The sequence below is a fragment of the Lichenostomus cassidix genome, chromosome 10 (genome assembly GCF_008360975.1).
Source record: "Lichenostomus cassidix isolate B80296 chromosome 10, HeHo_3.0, whole genome shotgun sequence".
NCBI classification, from domain to species: Eukaryota; Metazoa; Chordata; class Aves; order Passeriformes; family Meliphagidae; genus Lichenostomus; species Lichenostomus cassidix.
Genome location: NC_139491.1, coordinates 16,803,744 through 16,826,305, shown reverse-complemented (window position 1 = coordinate 16,826,305; position 22,562 = coordinate 16,803,744). Strand labels below are relative to the sequence as shown.

Here is a 22,562-nt window from a genome sequence, read left to right as displayed (position 1 = left end):
ACTTTGTATGGAGGCCAAACACTTCTGTTTACATTTATGTTCATGGAATCATTTGTAGAGCACTTAATATCTGTGTCAGTTTAGTCAATCAGCTGAATTGACAGTTGTTTTCCCACAGTGCACCATTAATGCCTGGATGTGAAACAATAAGAAAAGTCCATGTTTTGTTACATTCATTGCCATTCTCAGTTTAGGGTTTTTTTGATGTAACTATGTCTTGTAGTGCAGGCTCAATGTGAGAGGACATCATATTTCTTGGATTCAGGTTGGCTCAATCTAGCTATTCTTGAGGTCACTAACTAGAAAAGCATGGGATGAAGCACAGGAAGAACTTTCACATTCCTTTGTCTTTTCCTGAAATGTCGTGCCGTGAATCACCAAACAGAACACTCTATGTTCTCTATGTATATGTACTCTAAAGGTAAAATAAGTAACTATTTGTCCCTGAATGTTAAGTGTGTACTGAAACAGTGATAGCAGACATCATTTCTGCTTTTCAGGGCAGCTGTGTTGATGAAGATTCTTATTAATGCAAAGGGGCTTATAGATCAAATTATGTTTACTCAATTTTATTTCTATTCCGTTTTTTGATTGCAATGGTTCAAAAAGGTCACAACCAAACTCCAAGTATTATGGAAGAATGGAACTTGTCACAGGAGTACCATGCTTTAGTAGCTAATTTTTTGTGTATCTGTTGAAGGTTTGTTTTGCTATGAGTTTTTTGTTTGGGGTGGGGGGGGGTTGGGGGTTTTTTCCTTTTGTTTTGATGTTTCTTCTCCTTTAGGACCTAAGGTGAAGTCTTGCTCTTTAAGAAGACACACAGTGTTCTTTCTGCATGATTGTAGAACTATTGTAGAATAATGGTCATGACAGGGTTCATAAAACAAATATTTATCAATCAATCAAAGGAACCTAAAGGTCCCAACATGCACACAGGAACTGAAGATCCTTTTCCAACAGAAAAATGCAATATTCTCTTAGAGTGCTCAGCTTCACCACTACTGTGAGTGTTGGATGCACATCGTGAAAAACAGCTGTAAGTAGCAACACCTGGGCTGTTCAGCTGTAGTGTTTCTGCTATGGAAGTGGGACTGGAGGCCATTCTCTCTCATTTGGTGACTAGCAGTGCTCATAAATGGTTGTGGGGAGAAGGAGGGTTTCTTCCTTGCTGGCTGTGCTCCAGACTTCTGTGATGTTTTTTCTTGAATTATTGGATCTTCAGAATGTTGGATTGCATGTGTCATGATAAAAACTAGGATTCAAATACTAGGCAGAAAACCTCTGAGCTTTGGGGAAGTAGTTAATTGGCAAAAAACCAGAACTAGTCATTGAGAAGAGTCAAGTGCATCAGGCTTGTATTTTATGTGTTTTGTTTTGGTCTTCTAGAGGTAGTAGTACTTTATTTGGTATAATCATGTAATCATTTTAGTCAGCTTAAGCATGTGCAGAAAGAATCTTGCTTCTGTTCCACAGCACTTTTTATTTTATGTTAGAGAATGTAGTTGTAGCCTTCTCCAAGTACGCATATTATAAGTTAGTTTATATGGAAGGGAACTATTTAATCAGAGGTGAAGTTGTAACTTAGAGGACTACTTTTGATATAAACTTTATGCTTCCTGTATGACACATAATTTTTACTTAGCCAGCAAATCCTTGCCATTGAGGGACTGATGGTGTGATCTTCATTTATATGTTATCAGTCTTCTAAAATGTCCCCTACCTTGTCTATTGTAAGCAGTAGTTGGGAGGTTTTTTTAATTCCCTAGTTACTCTTGGTTGTGTACGGGAGGGCAGGGTTTTGATATTACTGCATGTACTGTATTCTTTTTCTACTTACAATCAGTATTTGAATACAAAATGGGACCAGGTTTTCTAATTTTCTAGTTACAGTGTCTTGGTTTTGAAAGAGCTGGTCTCTAAATCAATCTGTAATGTAGGCTTTTTGTTTGTATGTTTGTGTTTTGTTTGTTTCAATGTTGTTTTCAAGTGTGAAATGATTTTTTTTTAAGGTGAAGGTCTTCCTTTCAGTGACCACAATTGAAATACTAAGGTGAAGAATTCAGATGTTTTTACCCACCCTATTCCTACAATCTGTTACTCTTTGGCTTTGAGTCTTCACTATAAATTAGTCCTGTGACTTCAGTAGATGTTTTCAGACTGATTCCATTGAATTCTTTGGGTTGTGAAGATAAAACTAACTTTAAGGCAACTGTTCAGGAAGCTCTTCAGCTGACAAAACACAACCTGCAATGTTACAGGACCAGCTTTTGTTGGAGTTGTGCTGACAGTTCCGTTTGTGTGTGCATGTGTTGCTGTGTTTCCTTCTATTCAGTTGATACCAGTTGTCAGGTAAAACCAAGTAGCTCTGTTTCTTCTGCCACAGTGTGACTGTAATCCATGAATGTTAGGAACCCTGTGGAAGTTGTGTTGTCTCTGGGTATTTTGTCAGCTTGCAAATATGAAACGAGTTGATGCTGTTATGCTCAAGTTCCCAACAAGGTGTTGGCTTCATTTTGTTAAGCATTGTTACTGATTTAGTGATGAGTTAAAAGGTCCAAATTTTGCAGAGGCTTCTCACCTCTGGCCACTAGAAGTCTCCATGGAACAGAAATAAGATGCATATAGCAGGAAGCAACAGCAGGGAAGCTTGCCTTGCTGCTATTGCAAATGTCTTAGTGTGACTTAGTTTTCTAGCGGTGCTTAATCTGGTAACCTTGCAGAGTAGTAACTCATGAGGGACATGCAGGATACACAGGCAGTATTTAAACCTGATGAAACCAGGCCAAATTACATTGTGCCTCAGTGGCCTGCCAGAGCTGAACTGCATAGAGCCTAAGAGTTTGTGTTTGGGTGTGAACTTCTGAAGTGGTGCATGAGTTTAACATTCAGGCCAGCCAGGTAGTGGGCAACAGACCTGTTCATGCACATAAAGACTGCCAAGACAATATTTTAACTTCACAGCCTTACAATTACGTGCAAAGAGTTCCTCATGTGTGGTTCCCAGAAAATGTGATGTAACCCAGACCACTAAGTTGCATCTTGTAGGATATTCCTCCATCTGAATGCACATTTGCATGGCTTCCCAGTGAAACTTTTCATTAGTTGGTTAAAATGGTCTATTATCTTCTGTTAAATGGGAAAAAAATTGGTGCACTACACCTCTAGTTACTAGAACTGCACAGTATTTCAGCTTTACCTGTACTTGTGTACAGGTAGTGTTATCATCCAGTGTTATCACATTGTTTGGTGTTGTTCTTTTTACCAGCTATGTAATCAATAAAAGGATTTTTCTGTTGCCCTATAGGTGTCTTCTGTAAGAGATTCTCCCCTTCCCCTCAGTCTTTGTAAACATGGTAAGATACTTCAGCAGAAAGGGAAGGATTTTTTTCTTCCTTATACAACATCAGAAATTAATGACTGAATGGTCTTAAATTTGACAGAGTTGTAAGTTCAATCACATAACTGGGAAATGGCAAATTGATTAATTTAATGAAATTGCGTAGCTGTTTAAGTGACTGTTCCCTTAAGAGCCATGTTAAAAATCAGCAATATGCGGTACAAGAAATTCAAATCACAAACATAAGTGATGTTATCGTCATAAAGATTGTTGTAAAGAAAAAATAAATTGTTTATTACTTTATGGATTGCTCTGGTTCTTTTTTTTCTTTTTTTTTTTCTTTTTTTCCCCAAAACAGATGGAATTATCTGCAGGTGCCATCAGAACAAGGCAGTAGTGGAACTTGTATTTTTGTCTGATAATGAGGTCTGAGAGAATCTCTGTAAAGGAACATACATGTAAATTTGGCTTTGAAGCATGAAGATGTGAACCATAGACATTTTGCATGCAGGTGATGCTGACTGGGTAAACTTATGATTGGTGCTCTTAGTTTCTTGGGAGAGGAGGGGAGATAAAATTTGCATAAGCATTCACAGGAACTTTCTGAGTTCACATACTTTCTGGAAAACATATTTGTATGATATTTCCTGACACCAAAAGCTTCTTTAGGAAGCTTGGTACTGATGTTCTGCCACAGTCTTTTGTAGTCATATAAATAATTTCAGCTTTGAAAATTTAACCAAATACTGTGTTAATTTAGAAATCAAGTCTCAACCTCTGTCTTTTAGATATGAATTTTTGTTTTTGGAATTGCTTGATTCCCTTTAAGAGGCTTGAAGTACCTCAGCTACTTCAGATATGTAACTTAATAGCTGAATGTTTGTAAGGGAGGAAAAAATAAGAGTTAGGCCATGACTCTTAATTGCATGTCCGAGCATATCTGTTATGGCAGAGGTGAATAGTGCACAGTTCTTGTCCTCTGGCTCTACTACAGAATGGCAAGCTGTTGGAATAGATATTGGCACAGCTGGAAATCTGTTCAATGGGGTTGCAAAACAGGATAGAGATCAGCAACTGAGGCAGAACATGACTGTGGCCTAAGGACCTCCTGTCCTGTATACTGAAAATTTTTAAGTCAGGGAAATAAACAGAAAATTCTGGAAAGGGAGTGGACAGGGAGCAATGTCCTCCCTTGGATACTTGGCATGTTTAGCTTGAGTAGGTTGTGTTGCCCAAAGCAGCTGCTGGGGCCTGTAAAGAACAGCTGAGACTCCCATTTGCTCCTCAGCACTAAGCTTGAGACATCTGCTCTCAGTGGGATTGCAGTAAGGATGTGAACATAGCTTGATGTATGTTAAAAACCTAAGAAATGCATAACTTAGGATAAATACACCTGGCTTACTCTGAACTGAGACCAAATACCTGCAGAGTCTCACTGTGTTCTGGGTACCTCAGAGATGCAGAGAACACACTGAATCTGCTGGTATTATGAGGTATCAGGTATTCCTTCTCTGGAATTTTCAGAAGTGGTAAACATAGCTTCTTTATCTGCAGCTCCTTGACCTCAGCTGAAAGCAGAATCCATGTAGTGCTGAAGCTTTAAGAATTCTCACACATGAAGTGTGTTCCCTCAGATAATGCAAAGGAAGGGTGTACTCTGCCTTGGAAACTTCCCCTCTGGAAAAGAAGGTAAAAGGTTCAATCAGAAGTTAGCAGAGTGGTATTTTTCACCATGATGATCTGCTGTTGAAGCCACACTTGTCTGCAGTTCAAGAATGCCCACCTGTAGTGCCAGCTTTTCAGAGCATGGGACTAGAAAGCAAAACTCAGGACTATATACAGAATGTGATTTTTAAAACCACAGTTATTAAATATTTATATATATCTCCAGTAATTAAAATATTCAATACTAGAATATGCTTGCTAAATTAAGATGACTTTGGCCAACTAAGACTCCCCCAGCTTTAAGCAGCTGCATCCTGCCTGTGTCTCTGAAGTGCAATGTACCTTTGATGTGTACAAACCAGTTAGGTTTTGCAGTGAGTTGCCCCTAAGATGTCAGGTTGATGAATGGCATCTGTGATGTCTTCAGGCACTGTGATTGGTGATTAAATGTGGAATAAGCTATTTGCCTGTTTTAAGAAAGGCAAGTGGTATTTCTGGTATTTAATCCTGGAAATTGCCCTTTGGAATATAAGGTATGGGTTTCCTACTTTGTCACTTCCTAAAGGAGGCTGGTAAATGCATGGCTGCAGTGTTTGCTGGTGCTGCCTACTTAAAACACTGCTCAGGTTTAAGTTTTCCTTTCTGTTCTTGTCTTGTATGCACAGAAAGGCTTTTACTTTCATCCAGAGGTGTTGCAAAGTGTGAGTTAGTGTTTTAAGGGTGAATAACTGCAGAACCATGCAAGAGCAACATCCTACTTAGGCAGAACCTTTCTTTGGGCTTCCAAACCCTATGGACATGGCACCAGGGGTGGGATTCAATCTACTCTTGCATGGCTGGCCAGCAAATAGTAAATTCAAATTGAGATTATTTGGGGTCTAGGGAGAGCTTGTCCCAGTTTGAAATGCAGTTGTGGCCTCTCAGGGCAAACCATGGTGTTTTGTTCCCTTCCTTGCAGCTAGAAGTAAACAAAAGAGGTGGCCTTCCTCAAGTGCCCTTTGCTCTGAGAATTTTGTAACGTGATTGCTGTGACTTCCATGTGATCATATCCCATTGTAGAAATAAAGGTGAGAAATGAAATATCTTTATTTCCCTTTTGGAGAGTTCTGAGTGCTTCCACTGCCCTTTGAAACCTTTACTGTTGCTCCCATATCCTGTTCTCCACCCTGTGTAGGATCAGATGTAGCCTCTTTCCTTTTGGAGCTGGGAGAGCTGGGTGGAACTCGTGGGCTGTGAGCACCACTCCCAGGGCAGGCCATCGGGGCATGGGTCAGTCCTCTTGACTTGGAACAAGCCAAGTTTCTTTTTAACGGTAAAAATAAAAAGCACTGCCTTTAGGAACTTGCCTAGAATAAAATCACTCTTCAATTTACACTCTTCACACCTTACTGCAAAGGAAAACATGCTGCTTATTTATGTATGATCATTTGCCGTTAGTTTTGTGTTACCTTAATCACATAGAGGATTGGAAGTGAAGGCAGCCTAGCACTTGTATTTGATTTTGAAGGTGTGAACAATCCCACATCATTTCTCATTAGCAAGTGATGGACATTAACTTGCCTTGAAGAAATGTAAGGAGACCTAAGAGTGATTACTGCAATTACCGTCTGCCAAATAAAGGGGGAGAAAATCTAGTTTTACAGGTTTCAGGGATGTCTTTATGATAGGAGAGTGAGCAGATGAAGAATGTCATTGTTGGAAGCCAACACTTGGGTTAAGGGAGCTTGGAAAGCAGGATGGCAGAGGTTTGTTCTGGTAGTGCATGTTAATGCCACTTGAGATGCAGTGTGGTCTGGGAACCTGTGCTGTTCTTTGTCATAGTGGTCTCTTGAAACAACGGGCAATTTCACTGGGTAATGGTGAGTTTCAGACCACACAGTAACCGATCTAGGCTTGTGTTGTGGCTTGTATAGAATATAGATCAGGCTTATACAACTTCAGTGCCTCTCCATTGGATCTGCCTCCTCAGCCTTATTCTCTTGGTATTGCTTTCATATATCCTGGATCTGCCAAAGGAAGGAAAACAGATTCTACATCTGAGCTGTTCCCCAGTCAGCCCGGGTGAGCTGTGTTGGTCTGGGAGGCTTTGGACTGGCCAGGCATGCGGTATCTGCATCCCAGCAGGGGCAGGGCAGTGCAGTGCTGTCACCGTCGGGCTGCTGCCGGGTGCCCTGGCGGCTGCATCGCCCCGCACTCACACCCAAGCAGCCCTGCAGCGGCCGGGCGATTGTCCTCTCCCGGGGCTGCCCTGGGCGGAGCGCGGAGCCCAGCCCCGCCCTCAGCCCTCCCTCTGGCCCCGCGGCTCCTCCGCCCGGCACGGCCCGCCGCCCCTCAGCCCGCGCCCGGCCCGAGCCGACCCTGCGCACGGAGCCCGCCGGACGCGGTAAGTGCGCGCTGCCCCCTCAGCCGCCCGCGCCCCCGCAGGTTCCCTTCTCCGTGTTCCCCTGGCTCCGTCCCTACGCTGAACCGCCCTCAGGGCGCTCCCGCTCCGTGTCCCGCCAGTGCCGCGGTTCAGGGGCTGAGGTGTCGCGGCTGGGCAGCCCCTCTGGCCGGGCGGTCCTGGGGCCGGCGGCGGGTGCGGAGCCTCGGCCGCTTCACGGTGTCTGTGCTGGCTCTGTGTGTGCCCGCTGTCCGCCGCCGCCAGCCGGGGGGAAAGGCAGCTCCCCGCAGCACCCCCGCCGCCAGCAGCTGGCCTTTATCCCGAGCAGGTCCCTCAGGGCTGGCAATGCAGCAGCTCCACAAGTGCCCCTGTTGGTGCTCCGCGCCGCTCGCTCTGCCGCTCTGTCTGTCCAAGGCCGTCGGGGACGCTCGCTCCGGGGCTCCCGCTCCGCTTGCTGATACCATTCAGCGAGTGCTGTGCAACTGCCATCGTGTTTGTCCGTAAGTTCTCTCCTGCCTTTCCCTCAAACAGCTTCACTCGGGTTTCTTTACACCTGCTTCTCTGGCCGGAGAGCCGAGGGTCCTGGAGCAACACAGCACGGTGGGAAGGACTGGTTTGGCCTGGCCTGCGTCCTTGTAGGGGACAGTCAAGAAGGAAGATGTGAGTTAGAGGGTGAAAATGTGTGCCAATTGCTCCTGCTTTGGCTGGTCAATCACCAGCTGCAAAAGGACCAAAACCACAGTGCTCACCTGCTTAACGCGTGAGGGAAAAGCTCAACTCTGACCCTTTTCTGAAACATCAGTAGGTTTCAGACTTTCTTATGCCTTTCAGTTGCTTGTGCAAGAAGTGTAGATCGCAGAGGCGAGATCTGCCGTGGCTTCGGGGCAGCGATGTGTGTTATGTGCAGCAGTAATCCTTGAAGGCGCCTCGGGGACGGGGAGCAGCGCTCTGTCCCTGCCGTGCCAGCGCGCCTGGCATTGCGGGCTTCCCCTGTGTTCCCACGCGGCTCATCGCCGAGGCACGCCAGCCTTTGGGATCCCGGGCCTTGGCCGGGAGCTGGAGCTGCAATTAGCTGCAGAGCCAGCGGGGTTGGTACGCGTGCTTGATGCGGAGGCTTGGAAATACAGTCTTGGGTCATTCGCCACACATGTAATTACTGCAGGATAAATTTGGGAAGGCAGAAAAGGAGCCCTGGAGAGGTAGCGGCAGGAGCAGTGATTCTATAATGGGGCTGAATGGCTCAGATGTTGGGTGTGTTTTGTGTTTTTTATAGACACGCAGGTAGTAATAGCTGCTTCAATTTCCTGGCAGAAAAAATTTTAGGCTACTGTTGTTTTCTGACGGGAAAATGTTTCAGTCAAAAGAAAGGTTTGCTGAAATTAGTAGGACTTTTTTTAACTGTGTTACACTTATTTAAAAGAAGAGGGTAAAACTCACTTGTGTTGTTTGGTTTTTTTGCTGTTGGGATTGCTTAGTCCTTCCTGGGATAAAGAAAAGAGAAAGAAAGGTGAAAAAAGGAATGAAAGTGAAAGAAGAAAACAATGCGTATAAAAATCTGTGTAGTTTTAGCATAAAACACCAGAGCTAGAAGACAATATAACTTTGTTTAGTGGTTTTGGATTTGTTGGGGTTTTTTCCAAATCATTAATTTAAAACAGTCTGGTTTTGATTCTAAATTGGTTTTGGTCATTTTTCATAAAATGTTTATAACTGTTATAAAACAGTTCGTAAGGGAAGTTTTTACTTTGGTCTGTTCTAATGGGTTTGGGATTTTGGTTTAGTGTAATTAATGTTTTGTAATATAAAATCATGCCATGGAATGCTTCTGAGCTTGGCAAAGTGATTCAGTTTACGTCAGGTGTACTTGAGAAAGTCAAATTATTCAGCTGTTACCTCAGTCACTTGAAACTGGTTAACTTAGCATAGAAGTTACCCTAAGGAAAAAAAATGCAAGATTGTTAGCAAGGCAAATACTTCAACAGTTTTGTTCTCATCTGTGTTTTCTGTACTCTGTTCTCATTCACTGGTGGGTGGACATTTATCATGGGTTTAACATGTATAGACAGTCACTGATCGTCACATAATTTGGTCATGACAGACTAAATTAATAGGTAATAAATAACTTACCTGTGCAGGGAAAACTTCAGTAGAGGAGAGAAACAGAACTTGCTTTCTTCAGCTCCTCTTAAGGCAGATTCTGTCGCTCTCTACAGAAGAATGGTTTTCTGTAGATTGATGTTCTTTACATACAGCACAAGCTGCACTGAAAAGGCACTTCTGTACTGCAATAAGAATGACATATCCAGGGATTGTACTGATGTAAAGTATATATTTTTAAATGGAGGCCTTAGATCACAGTGGGAAACTATGATTTCTTAGGGTAAATATGATCCTATTTTATGGTAGGGCAGAGTTTAGGAATGTGAAGAGATTAGGCAAGACATGTTTCTAGTGCCTGAAATTGCCATCTCAGAGGCCTGTATTCTATTCTTGGGTTTGCTGCAGCTTTGTTGCATGTCTATAGGAAAGTCATTCACACAGGATAAGCAATGCTTTGCTGCCTTGTGATAGTTGGCCTGTGTAAAGAAGAGTTTGATCCAGCAGTAAAAGATGAAGTATTACATTCTTATACTAAACATATACTATACTATGCAGTATCATTATGGAAACACAGGAATATAAATGCTGAGTAGAAACTGGCCTTCATATGAAAATGCTCACTGTGAGGAATCCCAGAGCAAAGAGATGGATAGAGAAGACGTGGCTCCAACGTGGAGTGGCTGAGGAATGGATATGGCATGTTCTGTGAAAGGACACAGCAGCTCACCTCCTCTGCTGAGCTTGACTTGGAGCAATTAAACTCTGCTCTGATTCAAAACTCACTGAAGCAGCTACCTTCATCACCCTGGGTTTAATGAATTCTGGTGCAGATCCTACGTGATGGGAATGGCCCTGACTCATTGGTTTGTGATATTGTTTGGGCACTGAAGTGTTAGGTGTGTATCAGGAAAAAAAGTTGATTGAGTTTTCTTTCTCAGGTCCTGAATGAACAGCTTTTTTGTCTGAGTCCAAGATGAATGTCCATCTCCAATTCTCTCTGCCTTAACTGACCACCATAAGAAAAATAACCAACTGACTAGAGAAAAAAAATTAAGCCTCTCATTCCTCCTTTGATGTACTTGTGCTCTGTACTTGCAAATGGAGTCCAGCAAAAACCTTGTAGTATAAGAAATCTTTGAAAGTGAAATCACCTTAGTTTCCTAAGATCAGCGTGTGATATCTGAGAAGAGTAACATTCATGCTTGTGAAAGGCACTTTTATTTCAGATGGATTTTAAGTGTGTGAAGGTCTATCTTTTGTTGGCTTACCCTCCTTGTGCTGTGCCAGTGACAACCGTTTTGGGTCACTGAGTGTATGTTCTATTTTGGGCATCTGCTAAGTGTGACTGTTGGGCCAAAGCCAGTGAGAGAAATTGGTGGAAGGCAGGATAGGATAACACAAAGTGATAGACATGGGAAACACCAGCACATCAGAGATACAACTGGGGGCCTGAACACTGGGCAACAGTTTTATCTTCAGCCTTCACAAGTAAGGTTCTGGGCCTGAATGGGTCCTTTGTGGTGGATTTAACTTACTGGTTTGACCTTTGCAGAAATGGGTGTAAGTTAAAAGATCAGCAGAAGGGATGAGAATTTCCTGGTTATTTTTGCATGGATTCTATACACCAATTCTATGCATAGAATTTGCTATGTTCTTTGGAGGATGCTGGGAAATGAGTGAACTTGTCAATCAAACATTAAGTGCCTGTGTTCACAGAGGCATTTTGGGTGGGTTCCCAGTTCTCAAACCAACGTTTTTAACTTGCTCTTCTGAATGGCAGTGAGCTCTTTGTTAAAACAATGACTTTTTAGGTGTGTTTGCATTAATGTGGTTTATAACCATGTACCTTGGATTCTGATGAAGGGAGTAGTCAGCTTTAGGGATTTACAGTCTTTGGGCAAGTCTCAGCAGCATCTCTTATTACCTGGGCATTTTCCTGTACTTGACTTTTGCATGTGCTCAGAACTTAATTTTGCAATTCAGGGTGAACAAAAGGTTTGGGGTTTTCATCAAGGCTTGGCTTTGTTTGCTTTTGTAAAGTCTGTGAGGGCTTAACTCAACCTACACGTCAGAAAGTTCTGTTTGAACAATTGCAAGCAATATTACATAAACTTAGTGAGGAGCAAATATCTCAGAGATGTCCTCATCCTTGTAAATGCGACTAAAGCATTTATTCACTGTAGTTTCAAGCTCTGAGCAATGGTGGTCAGTGATCTTTTGGTAAGATTATGAAAGGTTGCTTGAAGAATATAGTAATTTGCTTACAAAGTGAAATTTGAGTTGCTTATTTTCATTAAGAAGAAAAATAGATGTTTTTGTCCCAGGAATGAACATGATTTTGGGAAGGAAATTATTGAGCAACAGAGTAACAGAACAGTTCACCTGTCTTCACCTTGAAAAACTGAAAATATAGACAAAGCCAGGATAGAAAGTGGGGAAAAAAATAACCCACATTGTAGTGCATCATGCTCACCATTGCAAGTCTTGGTTTCTGCAGTGTGTTTTAATAGCATGGTGGTTATCCTGGGCTTCAGTGTCACAGCCTGTGTGGTTTCTCTCATTTGCCTTGGGTAGTTGGACGAGAGAGATCATTGCTAAAGCACTGCTACACAGGAGGGCAAGGAGGCACATTTGTCTCCATTGCAGAGCTCTGAAACTAGGGTTTGAGCAGGTTTGTTAGTAGAAATTCAGCAGCCTCAGAGCTTGTGAGCCATGTGCACTGCAGACTTCCAGCAAGGCTGTTCTTGAGGGCATGAAAGCTACTGTGAGGGATGCCCTGCACCTCCCTCTGCTCCACCAAGGCACCTGCCAAGTGTGTCATGAAATGGTAACTTCTGAAATGTAACAGAAATGGGGATCATGTGCCAGGTGCATGTCAGTCATGTCACACCACACCATGCCTGTTATCCCCAGAGGAGTGCAGATACCCTTCAGAAAGGACAGGTCACAGTTCTGATGTGTAACTGAAATACTTCTCATCATCTGGCAACGGTGAAGCTGTGGCTGTAAGCAATAATGTAGTAGCCCTTCCACTTGACATAAAGCAATCAAATAATTTTTCTCCTAATGTGTAGATTTTGCTGACATCAACTAAAAATATATTTGTGTAGAAGCACAAAGAGATTTTCTGTTCCTTTGAAGTAGTAGAAGTAGTATATTTAGAAAGGAATTAAATTTATACTCAACATGCCACCCATGTGTTAAAAGCCAGTGGTTTGGGTGGGGCAAACAAAGCAAGCAGTCTTTTTTCTGAGGTGAGTGAATGACAAAAGCTGGGTGTGTTTTGAGAAATTGTTGGATTTTTACAACATATTTTCTGCTTACCATACCTGCTTTTGTTGGAGAAAAATCCTCAATTTGTGTGCATTTCAGTTTGACAAGAATACTGCAGATGCTCTTTGGTACTTAGTCCTATTTTACAGGTCTGCTGATCTATCAAAACAGCTGAATCTTGTTGCAACATTGAATTGGGCTTATTTCTAAAGGATAAAAGTAGAGCTTCGTTAGCTTGTCTAATATGCTTCACAATATGCCCTAGTCAGATGCCAGTGATGGCTATTTAAAAATATGCAGGAACTGTGTAGAGATATAGAACTTGGAAGTCCCCAGTGCATCTTAAGCAAGCAGCATCTGGGATTCATAAAACAAAGCACATTACATTGACAAATACAGATATGCTGTTGAAGTGTAGAGATGTGTGAGAATAACTATATGACTCAATGTAGTTAGATTTTGTTGTGGTACTAGGGGCCTTACAGCTATTTTATATGTTCTGATCTAAACAGTGGATATTTGGGGCACTGGGCATAATGCCAGTGTTCATGTCCACAGGGAACATCAAATAGGTCATAACCTGACTGGCTGGTTATTCTGTTCAAATCTATTCGGTTACCATAACACACATTGCTGGGGAGGTGTATCCCAAGGAATAATGTGATTTCTCATCTCATCCAGAGGCAGCCCAGCATAATGCACTCACAGATGCTCCAATGCACCAATGGGAGGCTTGGCTTTCCAGAGTGCAGAGCTTATCAGCTTAAAAGATTGTGTTCAGGAAACAAATTGCACAGTTACGCAGAGTAACACCTGCAACAGATGCTGCCAGTGTTCTTCTTGCTTGAAACATCTACTGTGTGTGATGTGCTGAAAGCTCTGGAGATGGAATCACAATGCCTTTTTCCAGCAGCCGTTCAGGTGTCAGTGTGCTGTCCTGTCTGTGTGTTTCAGTAGCACTTCCTGACCTGAGAAAAAGCAAGCTCTGCCTCGTGGTCTCCCTGCCTCAGGATCTGTTTGCTGACACTTTGAGGGAATCTGTAATGCCAGTTCTCAGGCTGGCTCTCTTTAGTGTAGTGTGGAGGCTTTATTGTCCAGAACTTTGTCAAATTATTAATTGTCTTCCTTTCATCACATCTGTGTTTCATGGTGTTCTGTGCTTCTGGTTAAATATGTGCTTGGGTACATCAGTGAGGGCCAAGAAGCCCCTTCACTTAATAGTGCTCATCTCTTTCCAGATTTGAACCCTTGCTATTTGGCTGAGACTGCTGAATTAGTTGTTTTGGTTGATCAGTAGTAACTTTGGCCATAAATGAGCTGCAGTGGATCCAAAGTGCCTATAACAAACGTGTTACTGACACTTTGCCTCTTGGAAGGTGGTAATGAATGTCATTCTTCATTAATATTCTAGTTGCATCATCCTTGAGCATCAATGAAAGACCGAGGATGGCTTTCTTCAAGCAACAGAAGGTGGAGGACGTTTATGAGATTGGGGAAGAGCTAGGAAGGTAAGATTGTACTGATAACAGCACATGATTCTAAAAGCTGACACATGGGGATATTTGCCACTCCTTTCTGTGAGACAGCCTAAGTCAGTTACAATATACAACAGCATCACACACCTTGACAAAGACTGCACTTTGGATGGGGGTTTTGTGTTGTTTTGCTTTTTTAGGTTAAATGTGCTAACTATTTTTCCTGTTTCTTTTCTTGCAACTAGGACAACAAAAGGTATGTTTACATTGCTTTTTGTAGATAGGTGTCACCTGTGTCTGTGCTTTAGACTTGAGTTCACCTGCCCGTTCTGGCAGCCAGCTGGGAAGCAGGAAGCCATGGTGCTGTCACCACAGACAGAGCACTTTCACTTGTCCTGTTGTTTTGAGCAGCACTCCACAGCACTGTTGCTCTCAGCTGGCTCCAAGCACTGACATCACATGTGCATATGTGCCTGCAAAAAAAAAAAAAAGGTGCATGTATTCCTGAAAGGCTTTACATCTCAGATCTTCAGCTGGACTGGTTAATGCCTGTCTGTAGCTTTTAATATATAAAGGCTTATCAGCAGGGATTAATTACAGGTGTAATAACCAACAGTTACCATGCTTAACCATGAGCACCTGCTTAAACATTGCTGGGTTTGTGAGCTGCATGACACAGGGCTCCCCCAGTCACTGAGCAACACACAGTACTCTGGCTGAGGATGGCTGGTTTCCATTCAGTGAACTACCCTTTAATGGTTTTCTTTTTAATATGCAAATAGCTAAATTAGGGCTGTACAGATGTTGGCTTATTTCCCAATGTCTGGCAGTTGGTTTTGATAAGTGACTGTGTATGTGCCATCACCCTTTTTCAAGGGCCAATAATTGAGTTCCATTAAAACACTTCAGTTGAAGTGTCCCTGCCAAATCTTACTTTTTCACTCTCAGCTATTTCATCTTTAGAGTTATTGAGAGGACTTCTTTTAAGGGGAAATGGGTTGAGGTTTGTTTGTTTTTCATTCCCTTCTCTCTCAGGAAGGCATCAACTATGAAATTTTGCGTAATTGCTTACTTTTAAGTATTGACTAATACTGAGAGTATCAGTCTGACAGTGGAAACCTGACAACAGCGAGCAGAATAGAAATTCAGTGTGTGTATGCAGGGTGTAAAAGGTGTGGTTTTTAACCTAGGAGGGCCTGATATGTACTGAAACAGCCAAATGCTAAAATGAGGAACTGGAGACTGACTTATTTTAACTTTGGTTACTGAATCAGTTTTGGGAATCTTTTGAGATGATGAACATCACTCTCCAAGCTGATGGGTTTTGGGGATTTTGAATGGAGAAGTGTAGCTAAAACAATCTGGCAAAGGCTGGCCATTGCTGCTTGAATCAGGCTGAGAGGCTGGTCAAGGTTTGTGTGGTCACAGCAGCCCTTCTCCTCTTCTGGCTGCATGTAAAATGTCACACTGCCTTTGTCAGTGTGTTTTCACTTCCAGGTTTAGTGTGTTAAATGTGCAGAGTTATCATGCCTCAATATCTCTGAGCAGTAACTACTGATAAGGGCCAGTGACAAATGATACCTTGCTTTGCTAGAAGGAAGTTCATATGCTAGACAGATTGCATGATAAAAGACTGTCTGATCTTTTCCAATGCTGACTGATGCCCTTAGAACCTGTAGGTGCTTTTATTATTTCACTGTGTTTGCAACAAGCTGTTAATTGCTGACAGGTAGAGGCAGGTAAAAGGATTCATTTATTATCATTCTGGCAGCAGAAGTCAAATTACAAAACAAATATTTTCAAACAACATCTGGGAAGAGTCTGTCCTGTTCTTGTCCTCCTCACTGAGTTTGTCACTTGAGAGCAAAAGTGGTTGTTAACGTGGGCCTAGTGCTTGTTCTGTCTGGGATTCAGCCATGAGATAAAATAGAGGATCTCACTGACAGAGCCAGCACCTGTTTATCTAAAAGTCTTTGCACAGCACCCAGGAAAGGATGCTCCCAGCACAGACTGCAAAGACTCAGCTCTGTCTGGTGTGGTGATGAAAGGAGGCACTTCCTTTCATTGTACAGCATTGAGGGTGACCACAGGAAAGCTCCTCAGCTCCAGCTGTGTAAAACCCTGCAAAGGGGGTGTCTGGGGACTCCCCAGCATCATCCTCAGAATCCCTGCTGAGCTGGAAGCAGCTGGAAGGGTGCTTTCAATGCGGTTGTCTCGTGTGCCAAGGCAGGGGTATGAGAGAGGGTGTTTGGCAGAGAGGGGGAGCAGGTTTTCCATGGCTGCAGCTGTGTGCTCTGACCAGCTGCTTACCTCCAATGTTCCCTCAGTCTTTCAAATATTAATCTGGGGTTACACCTCTATTGCTCAATTTCTCCAAAGGGTGCATACAGGGAACAGTCTGACTTGCATGTGGCACTAAAGACAACTTGCTGATGACCTTGTTCATTATATCAGCTATATTTGGGAAACTTAGCATAGCCTATGCTGGGTGTGTGCAATACTTCAAATATACATATATCATTTTGTTACTTCCCACAAGATAATATCAGCCACTTTGCGAGTCTGTGGGGACTGAGGTTCTCTAGCCATAGCTGAAAGGGAGCTTAAAAAGAGGATTTTCTAAAGTGAATTTAGCAAATGTCAACATTATAAGCAAATAGTACAGCATATTGTTAGAATATTCAAATACTAATTTTATTCTTTGTCAAAATTTATTACAAAAAATGGGAGAATTTAGAAAACTTATCTGAAGATGACTATATACAGGGGTATTTCTTTAAAAAATCAGTATTACTAGTTAGACAGTCTAGGGGAGGTGGAAAGCAATGCAGTATGGAGAGGTTCTCTTCTCTCTCCCCTTCCCACAAGGGCAGTGGATTACGTGATTTAAGTACTTTATACAGCCCTCCCTGGCATTTAATGCTGTCACTCTTTGAAGGCATCAGACTGTCAGATTGAGTTTCTTTCTGTGCCTGAGTTGTTGATCAAAAATAGATACTTTAAGAAATATTTTTCACAGAGTATTTTCAAAATTAATCCCTTTGCAGCTGTGCGTTTATATTGCTAAATGACTGTTTTATTCAAGGAATGAAAAACTTCATCCTTCATGTTTGATATTAATAAACTTTATAAGAAACATTAACATTTTGGCCTGTTTTGAGGAGGATCCTGGCCTAAGCCATTTGCAGGGATGTTAGTGGCATGCCAAATCAGTGTAAATGCTCCTTGAAAAATGTGAAGAAGTGAAGACTTAACTTCTTGTCTTGGGAATGTGCAGCAGGTCAAATAACTGCTGGTTCTTGTGGCAAGGCAGGTGACAGCTGGAGACAACCAAAAATGGAAACTCTTAAATCAAGGGCAAAGCTGGCCCAGAGAAAGAACTGCCCTGCTGAGCTAGGGATATAGTTTCCAGGAAAGCTGCAGCAATAAGGCTCACTGGAAAACCTTTAATGTAATGTTTCAGTTGTTGTGTTTTGGATGGATAGTTGTGGCTCACTGAACAGAAGGTGTTCTTGTAAAATGTGCAGCAGCCTTTTCCAGATGTACTGGCAAACACTGATGGTGGTGGTAGGTGCTGGAACTTGAGATGTGCAGGGTGATTTATAAAAGGATGTACCATAGAGTCATTAATCTATTACCTAAATGTGGTGCCAGCCAGGCTGAGAGAGCTGTTGACATTTGTGCCTTCTGGGCAGTGTCACTGTTATGTGTCAGGTTGGGGCTGAGGGTAAGGAAGTGTCACGGAGCTTTTCCCAGTGTTTTGTGACAGTGCCCATTGAGAAAGTGTGCTCCTGCAGGTGGTGTGGGCATGGCACTGCAGTGCCCTGGGCCAGTGTCCTGTTCCTGCAGCTCAGCTCTGCAGTGTGCAAGGACTCACACTTAACACAGAAAAACAGACATACTTGGGAGCGATATTCCTGGGCGTGGAAGTCTCCCCCTTTGCTTCAGTGTAGGGAAAGGGCTCTGCCTTCCTCTGCAGTGTGGATGGGCCAGCCTTACCACCTGCCACTCTGGTTTCTTATGTGTCTCAGTAACTGAATGCTGGGCTCATCTCTCATCTCCTGAGCCAGTCAATGTCTTCATGCAATAAATAATCACTGTGATTTGTGTTGATTAGTTTGGGCATAGTGGAGCCAGTTTCTCAGCCCCTGCTGACCTGGGCTGTGGTTTCGTGGTTAAAGCTAAGCTCCATCTTTTATCAGTGACTTCTTGTGCCTCCTGTAGTTCCCCATCTCCAGCTACAAGTTCCTGTTTCCTTCCTGCTTGTGTGTGGAGGATCAACTCTGCTCTCTGAGGCAGGGAAAACCCTGTTTTCTGGGTGAAGCTTTAAAGGACAGTAAATGCAGCATTTTACCAGTGGTAATGGGACCTTGGAGCCTGGCACAAGTTTCTGTTCTGCCAGTGTAACTATTAAATATTTGTTTATGTAGTGAAAACAAAAAGCAGAGATAACACAGGTATTCTTTGTAGGCCTGGAACTTGGAAATCTATGATAAAAAAGTCATGTCACCCAGCTAGTTGGACTCTCCCTGCTAAACAGAGGGGTGTGATTGCAGCTGGGAATTTACCCTTAACTCACACCATGCAGTGTCTTCATACCAGGAATATTTTTTTCTAACTATAGAAATTGCTCGGTACTGCACTTTCTCAGACATGAACTTTAGCTCTGCTCTTAGATTAGTTTGTACTTTGAATTAGTTCTTTAAACTTCGAAGAATAAGTTTGGATTATTTTATCCTACAACACACACAAAAGAGGTCTTTGTGTTTGATGCAAAATGTAAATTTAATTCCTGAGCATTACCCAGCACTTCTGTTAATGTTTCTTGCTACAAATCTTCAAAGTTATGTTTCATGTGTGTGAATCTTCTGCTGAAACAGTTTTGGCATCTGATACTTGGTTGCAATTACTGTGATTGTTGTCAGCTGTCTGATACAGTCACTAGTTTTGAATATTTTCCTTATAGTCCTTCTAGCAGATTTCCCTACTAGTTTTCAACTTTAACTATTTCCAAAATATTTTGATTTCTTACAGAAAGTGCAGAAAAGATGGAAGGTTTTCTTGTTTGTTTTTTTTCTAATAACAAAGTTGCTCTGCCTACAGTAACTAGAAGAACTGGCCTTGGCCTTACTTTGTAACAAAGTCATGCATTCCTCGTCATCAGCATCCATCTTGATGATGGGGATGATCTCAGTGTATCCCCTCAGTTCATGTCTGGCTTTGAAAGTGTAATTAGAGGTGAGAGACCTCTGTCATAGTGCTCACAAAGCTCAAATTTTGTCATGTCTTTAACCACTGAATATTAAAGCAGTATATTAACCCCAGGAAAAGGACATTGAGTATTAACACCAGCCTCTGTTTGCCAATTCTGTAAAAATAAAACCATTTTTTTCCATTTTGCATTGCAGTAGAAAGCAGATGGAAATTTCAACAGCTGAGAAAATATACTCTGTATCGTATTCATTCCATACTTTTGAAATTAAGGATATTACTTTTGAGTAAAAATGCACATGAAATTAACATAGTGCAGCTCTAATTTTAGCAATGATAAAGGATTGCACAAATTGTTAGCATCTGATGGAGAACAGAGCTAGCAGGTACTTCTCTGATGGTCAAGCTTAATTTATTTCAGGTGACATCTGTTAATCATTGTTAACACTCTACACCAGCAGTTTTGAACCAGAGTGAAGACCTGTTGTAATAGCTGAGCAGTGAAATGGGAGTCTCAGCAAGCCTTTGTGGTTTTGGCCTTACAGATAATTTCCTGAAGTCTTGAATAAAGTGCCAGCATAGTTTCCATGTGTTTGATACATGGGGAAAGAGACAAATGATTTAATTATTTGACCGTAATACTGTTACCCTGTTACAATTCATGTGTTCCCAGGTATATTACTCTCAGTCCATATCTGGGTGGATTTGGACCTTTAAACAGCAAAGTGCAGCTAACCTTCCCCATGCTCATTACGTCTGCCCTGGTGTTGCTCCACATGGTGAGAGGAACAGCTTATCAAATCAGCTATTCCTGCTGAGCATGAGTCAGCTGTGACCTTCCCTGCCTCTCTGCACTCTGTTCATTACCACTCTGAGCACTGATACTCAATCCAAAAGCCAAGTCTGATAAGCAGGGAAATTTTTCATCATGTGCATTTTATTCTTGCGCTTCAGATTACATAAAAAGATTGCCAGGCTATCAGGAACTTGCCAGAGCTGCTGGCCTCATGCTCTGTCACTGCTGACTCTGCACCTCCAGTCTCAGGAGGAGCTGGTAAGGACCACACTGATGGTCAGTGGGGGATTGGGAAGTTTCCAAAAACAAGGAACAGCTTCAGGAGATGCTGGTTATGATTCAGTAGGTGGCACAATTTTTTGTGACTCAGGGCTAAGGATCCCACAAGGTGTTTAAGGTATTAATTGTGTTACTTTACTGATAGCTTGTTCAAAGCAATTCATAGCATTGTTCAGAAACATTAGATTTATCAAAATTTCTTTGAATTTCAAATGTTTTAGTTGCTCTCTACTAATTCCAGTAAACCAGCTCCTTCTCTTAGAGTCCATATTCTTCTGCTCTTCTGACTGTCTTCTGGCACTGGACACAGAGATCACCTTTGGATCAGGGCATGTTGGTTACCTTTGTGTGAGCTTAGGGAGATGTGGATGAAAGGTACCAGACAGTGACATTATCAGAGGCAGGATATGTCCAGAGGTGCTCAGCACTTCCCTTTAGGAATATTGAAACTCCCCCTCTGAAGTTACTGTACTCTAGAGCACTACACTATCAGTAAAAATGAGTTGTGAGTGAAAATGTCAGTGAGTTTAAAAGTGGCAGCATATTCTTTTTTCTCTTTCCACTGCTTTTTAGTAGTCCAGCAAAATTCCTGTTAAATGCTCTATTTAAAAAAGTTTTGGATTATTCTGTTATAATCTGACATCTGGTAGTTAAAGTTCTGTGTAGTTGCTTTAGGAGAGGTGTAACAATTTTGTTTGCATTTTGTTTGGGGGGAAAAAAAGAGCAAACAAGTAAATGAAAACTCAATTTTACTTGAAGCTTAAACAAAAGTAAACTGACATTTGTGACAATTTTATTATTAAAACTCTTTTTAAAGTTACAAGGGGTGTCATCAGAGTATTTAACAGAAAAAGGTTTTAGGGTTTTTTTTTAGTTTCATTCCATAAAGCCTTGCAGAAGCAGTGAGATACTTTCCCTTTGGTGACCTTGCCATGGAATTGCTGGTTTGCTGTTTCAACTATCCTGCTCTAGTTTCTTTATAAATGCTGTGCTATTTGACTTCTTATTTATTTATTGCATAGGTTAAATTTCTGCTGTATGAAATCCTGGTTTAGTCTAAAACAAAAAGTCTATAAAAAATAAAATGTACTGCAAATTACTGTCATTTACAGAAGGCTTCTGCATCTTTATGGTTGTGACCACAGACTTCCTGCAAAAACCTTCCAGCAAAGTGCTTTCATGTATATAGTTTGTGAACCTTGCATGGCCTTTGGTTGAGCTGTGTTTCATAAATGAACTGAAAGCATAAAAATGGATTGTCAGTGTTGTTCCCAGCAGACTCCTGTCCTCTCTGCTGGGAAGAGCATGCAGTACAGTTACAAATAGCAGAAGTCATCTCTGAAGTGTAAGCAAAGAGGGAGGAGAGTATTTAGTTTAATAAATCTACAGTAGAGCAATTGCTCTAATCACTTGAAAACAAAAAAGTCGCAAAAAAAAGGTTTGCCTCAAATTCAGCAAGAATTCTCCAGGGCTTTGCTTTGAAAGTTAGCAAGAAATATAACCATAAATGGATAAAATTATTAGTGTGTTTTTTCCAAGAAAAAGAAGTTTGAGTGAAAAAGATGGAAAAGTAATAAGATGCAGACTTGCTAAGCTTGAGATGACCAGTTAAAACCAATCCAAATTTAATAGTGGCGAAAAGGCATGATGAACTTAAACTGTTGACATAATAACAATTGCTATAACTGAGAATGGATTACCCTCTTTGCTAAACTAAACATACCAGCCTGGAATGTAGAGAAACCCTGTGTTCAGGTTGCCTAAACAGTATTATTGTGGTTATGTTTGTTAACTCAAGCATGTACACACAATGATTTCATAATATATTTTTAGTCTTTTTAAACTATCATGCATTCACAGTATGAATTTAATGCCTGTGAATTTTTAAGCATTTAAAAACTGGTTGAGGTGCTGTTAGGTTTTATTTTAGCTTCCTTTCAGGTCATGTATTCTTGTGCAGGAACACCTAGTGAATAAAATATGAATGATTATAATTGCAGTTCTAGTGATATCTAGAGACATGAAATGAATTTGTATCCTTACCCC

At 41.7% G+C, this 22,562-nt stretch overlaps 1 protein-coding gene across 3 annotated transcripts in view; it reads left to right on the top strand.

Moving 5' to 3' along the window:
* Positions 1–7,349: 7,349 nt before the first annotated feature.
* The window catches only part of DAPK2 (death associated protein kinase 2), a 41,234-nt gene continuing 26,021 nt past the window's right edge, over positions 7,350–22,562 (top strand). Inside the window, exons 1-2 of one of the 3 annotated variants that reach the window (XM_085070902.1) lie at positions 7,350–7,385; positions 14,167–14,263. In XM_085070902.1, the coding sequence (XP_084927028.1) occupies positions 14,202–14,263 (62 nt within the window). In that variant the 5' untranslated portion in view covers positions 7,350–7,385; positions 14,167–14,201. Of the gene's footprint in view, positions 7,386–14,166; positions 14,264–20,466; positions 20,580–22,562 lie in introns of those variants that run through there. The other 2 variants (XM_085070901.1, XM_085070904.1) reach the window with 2 other exon arrangements.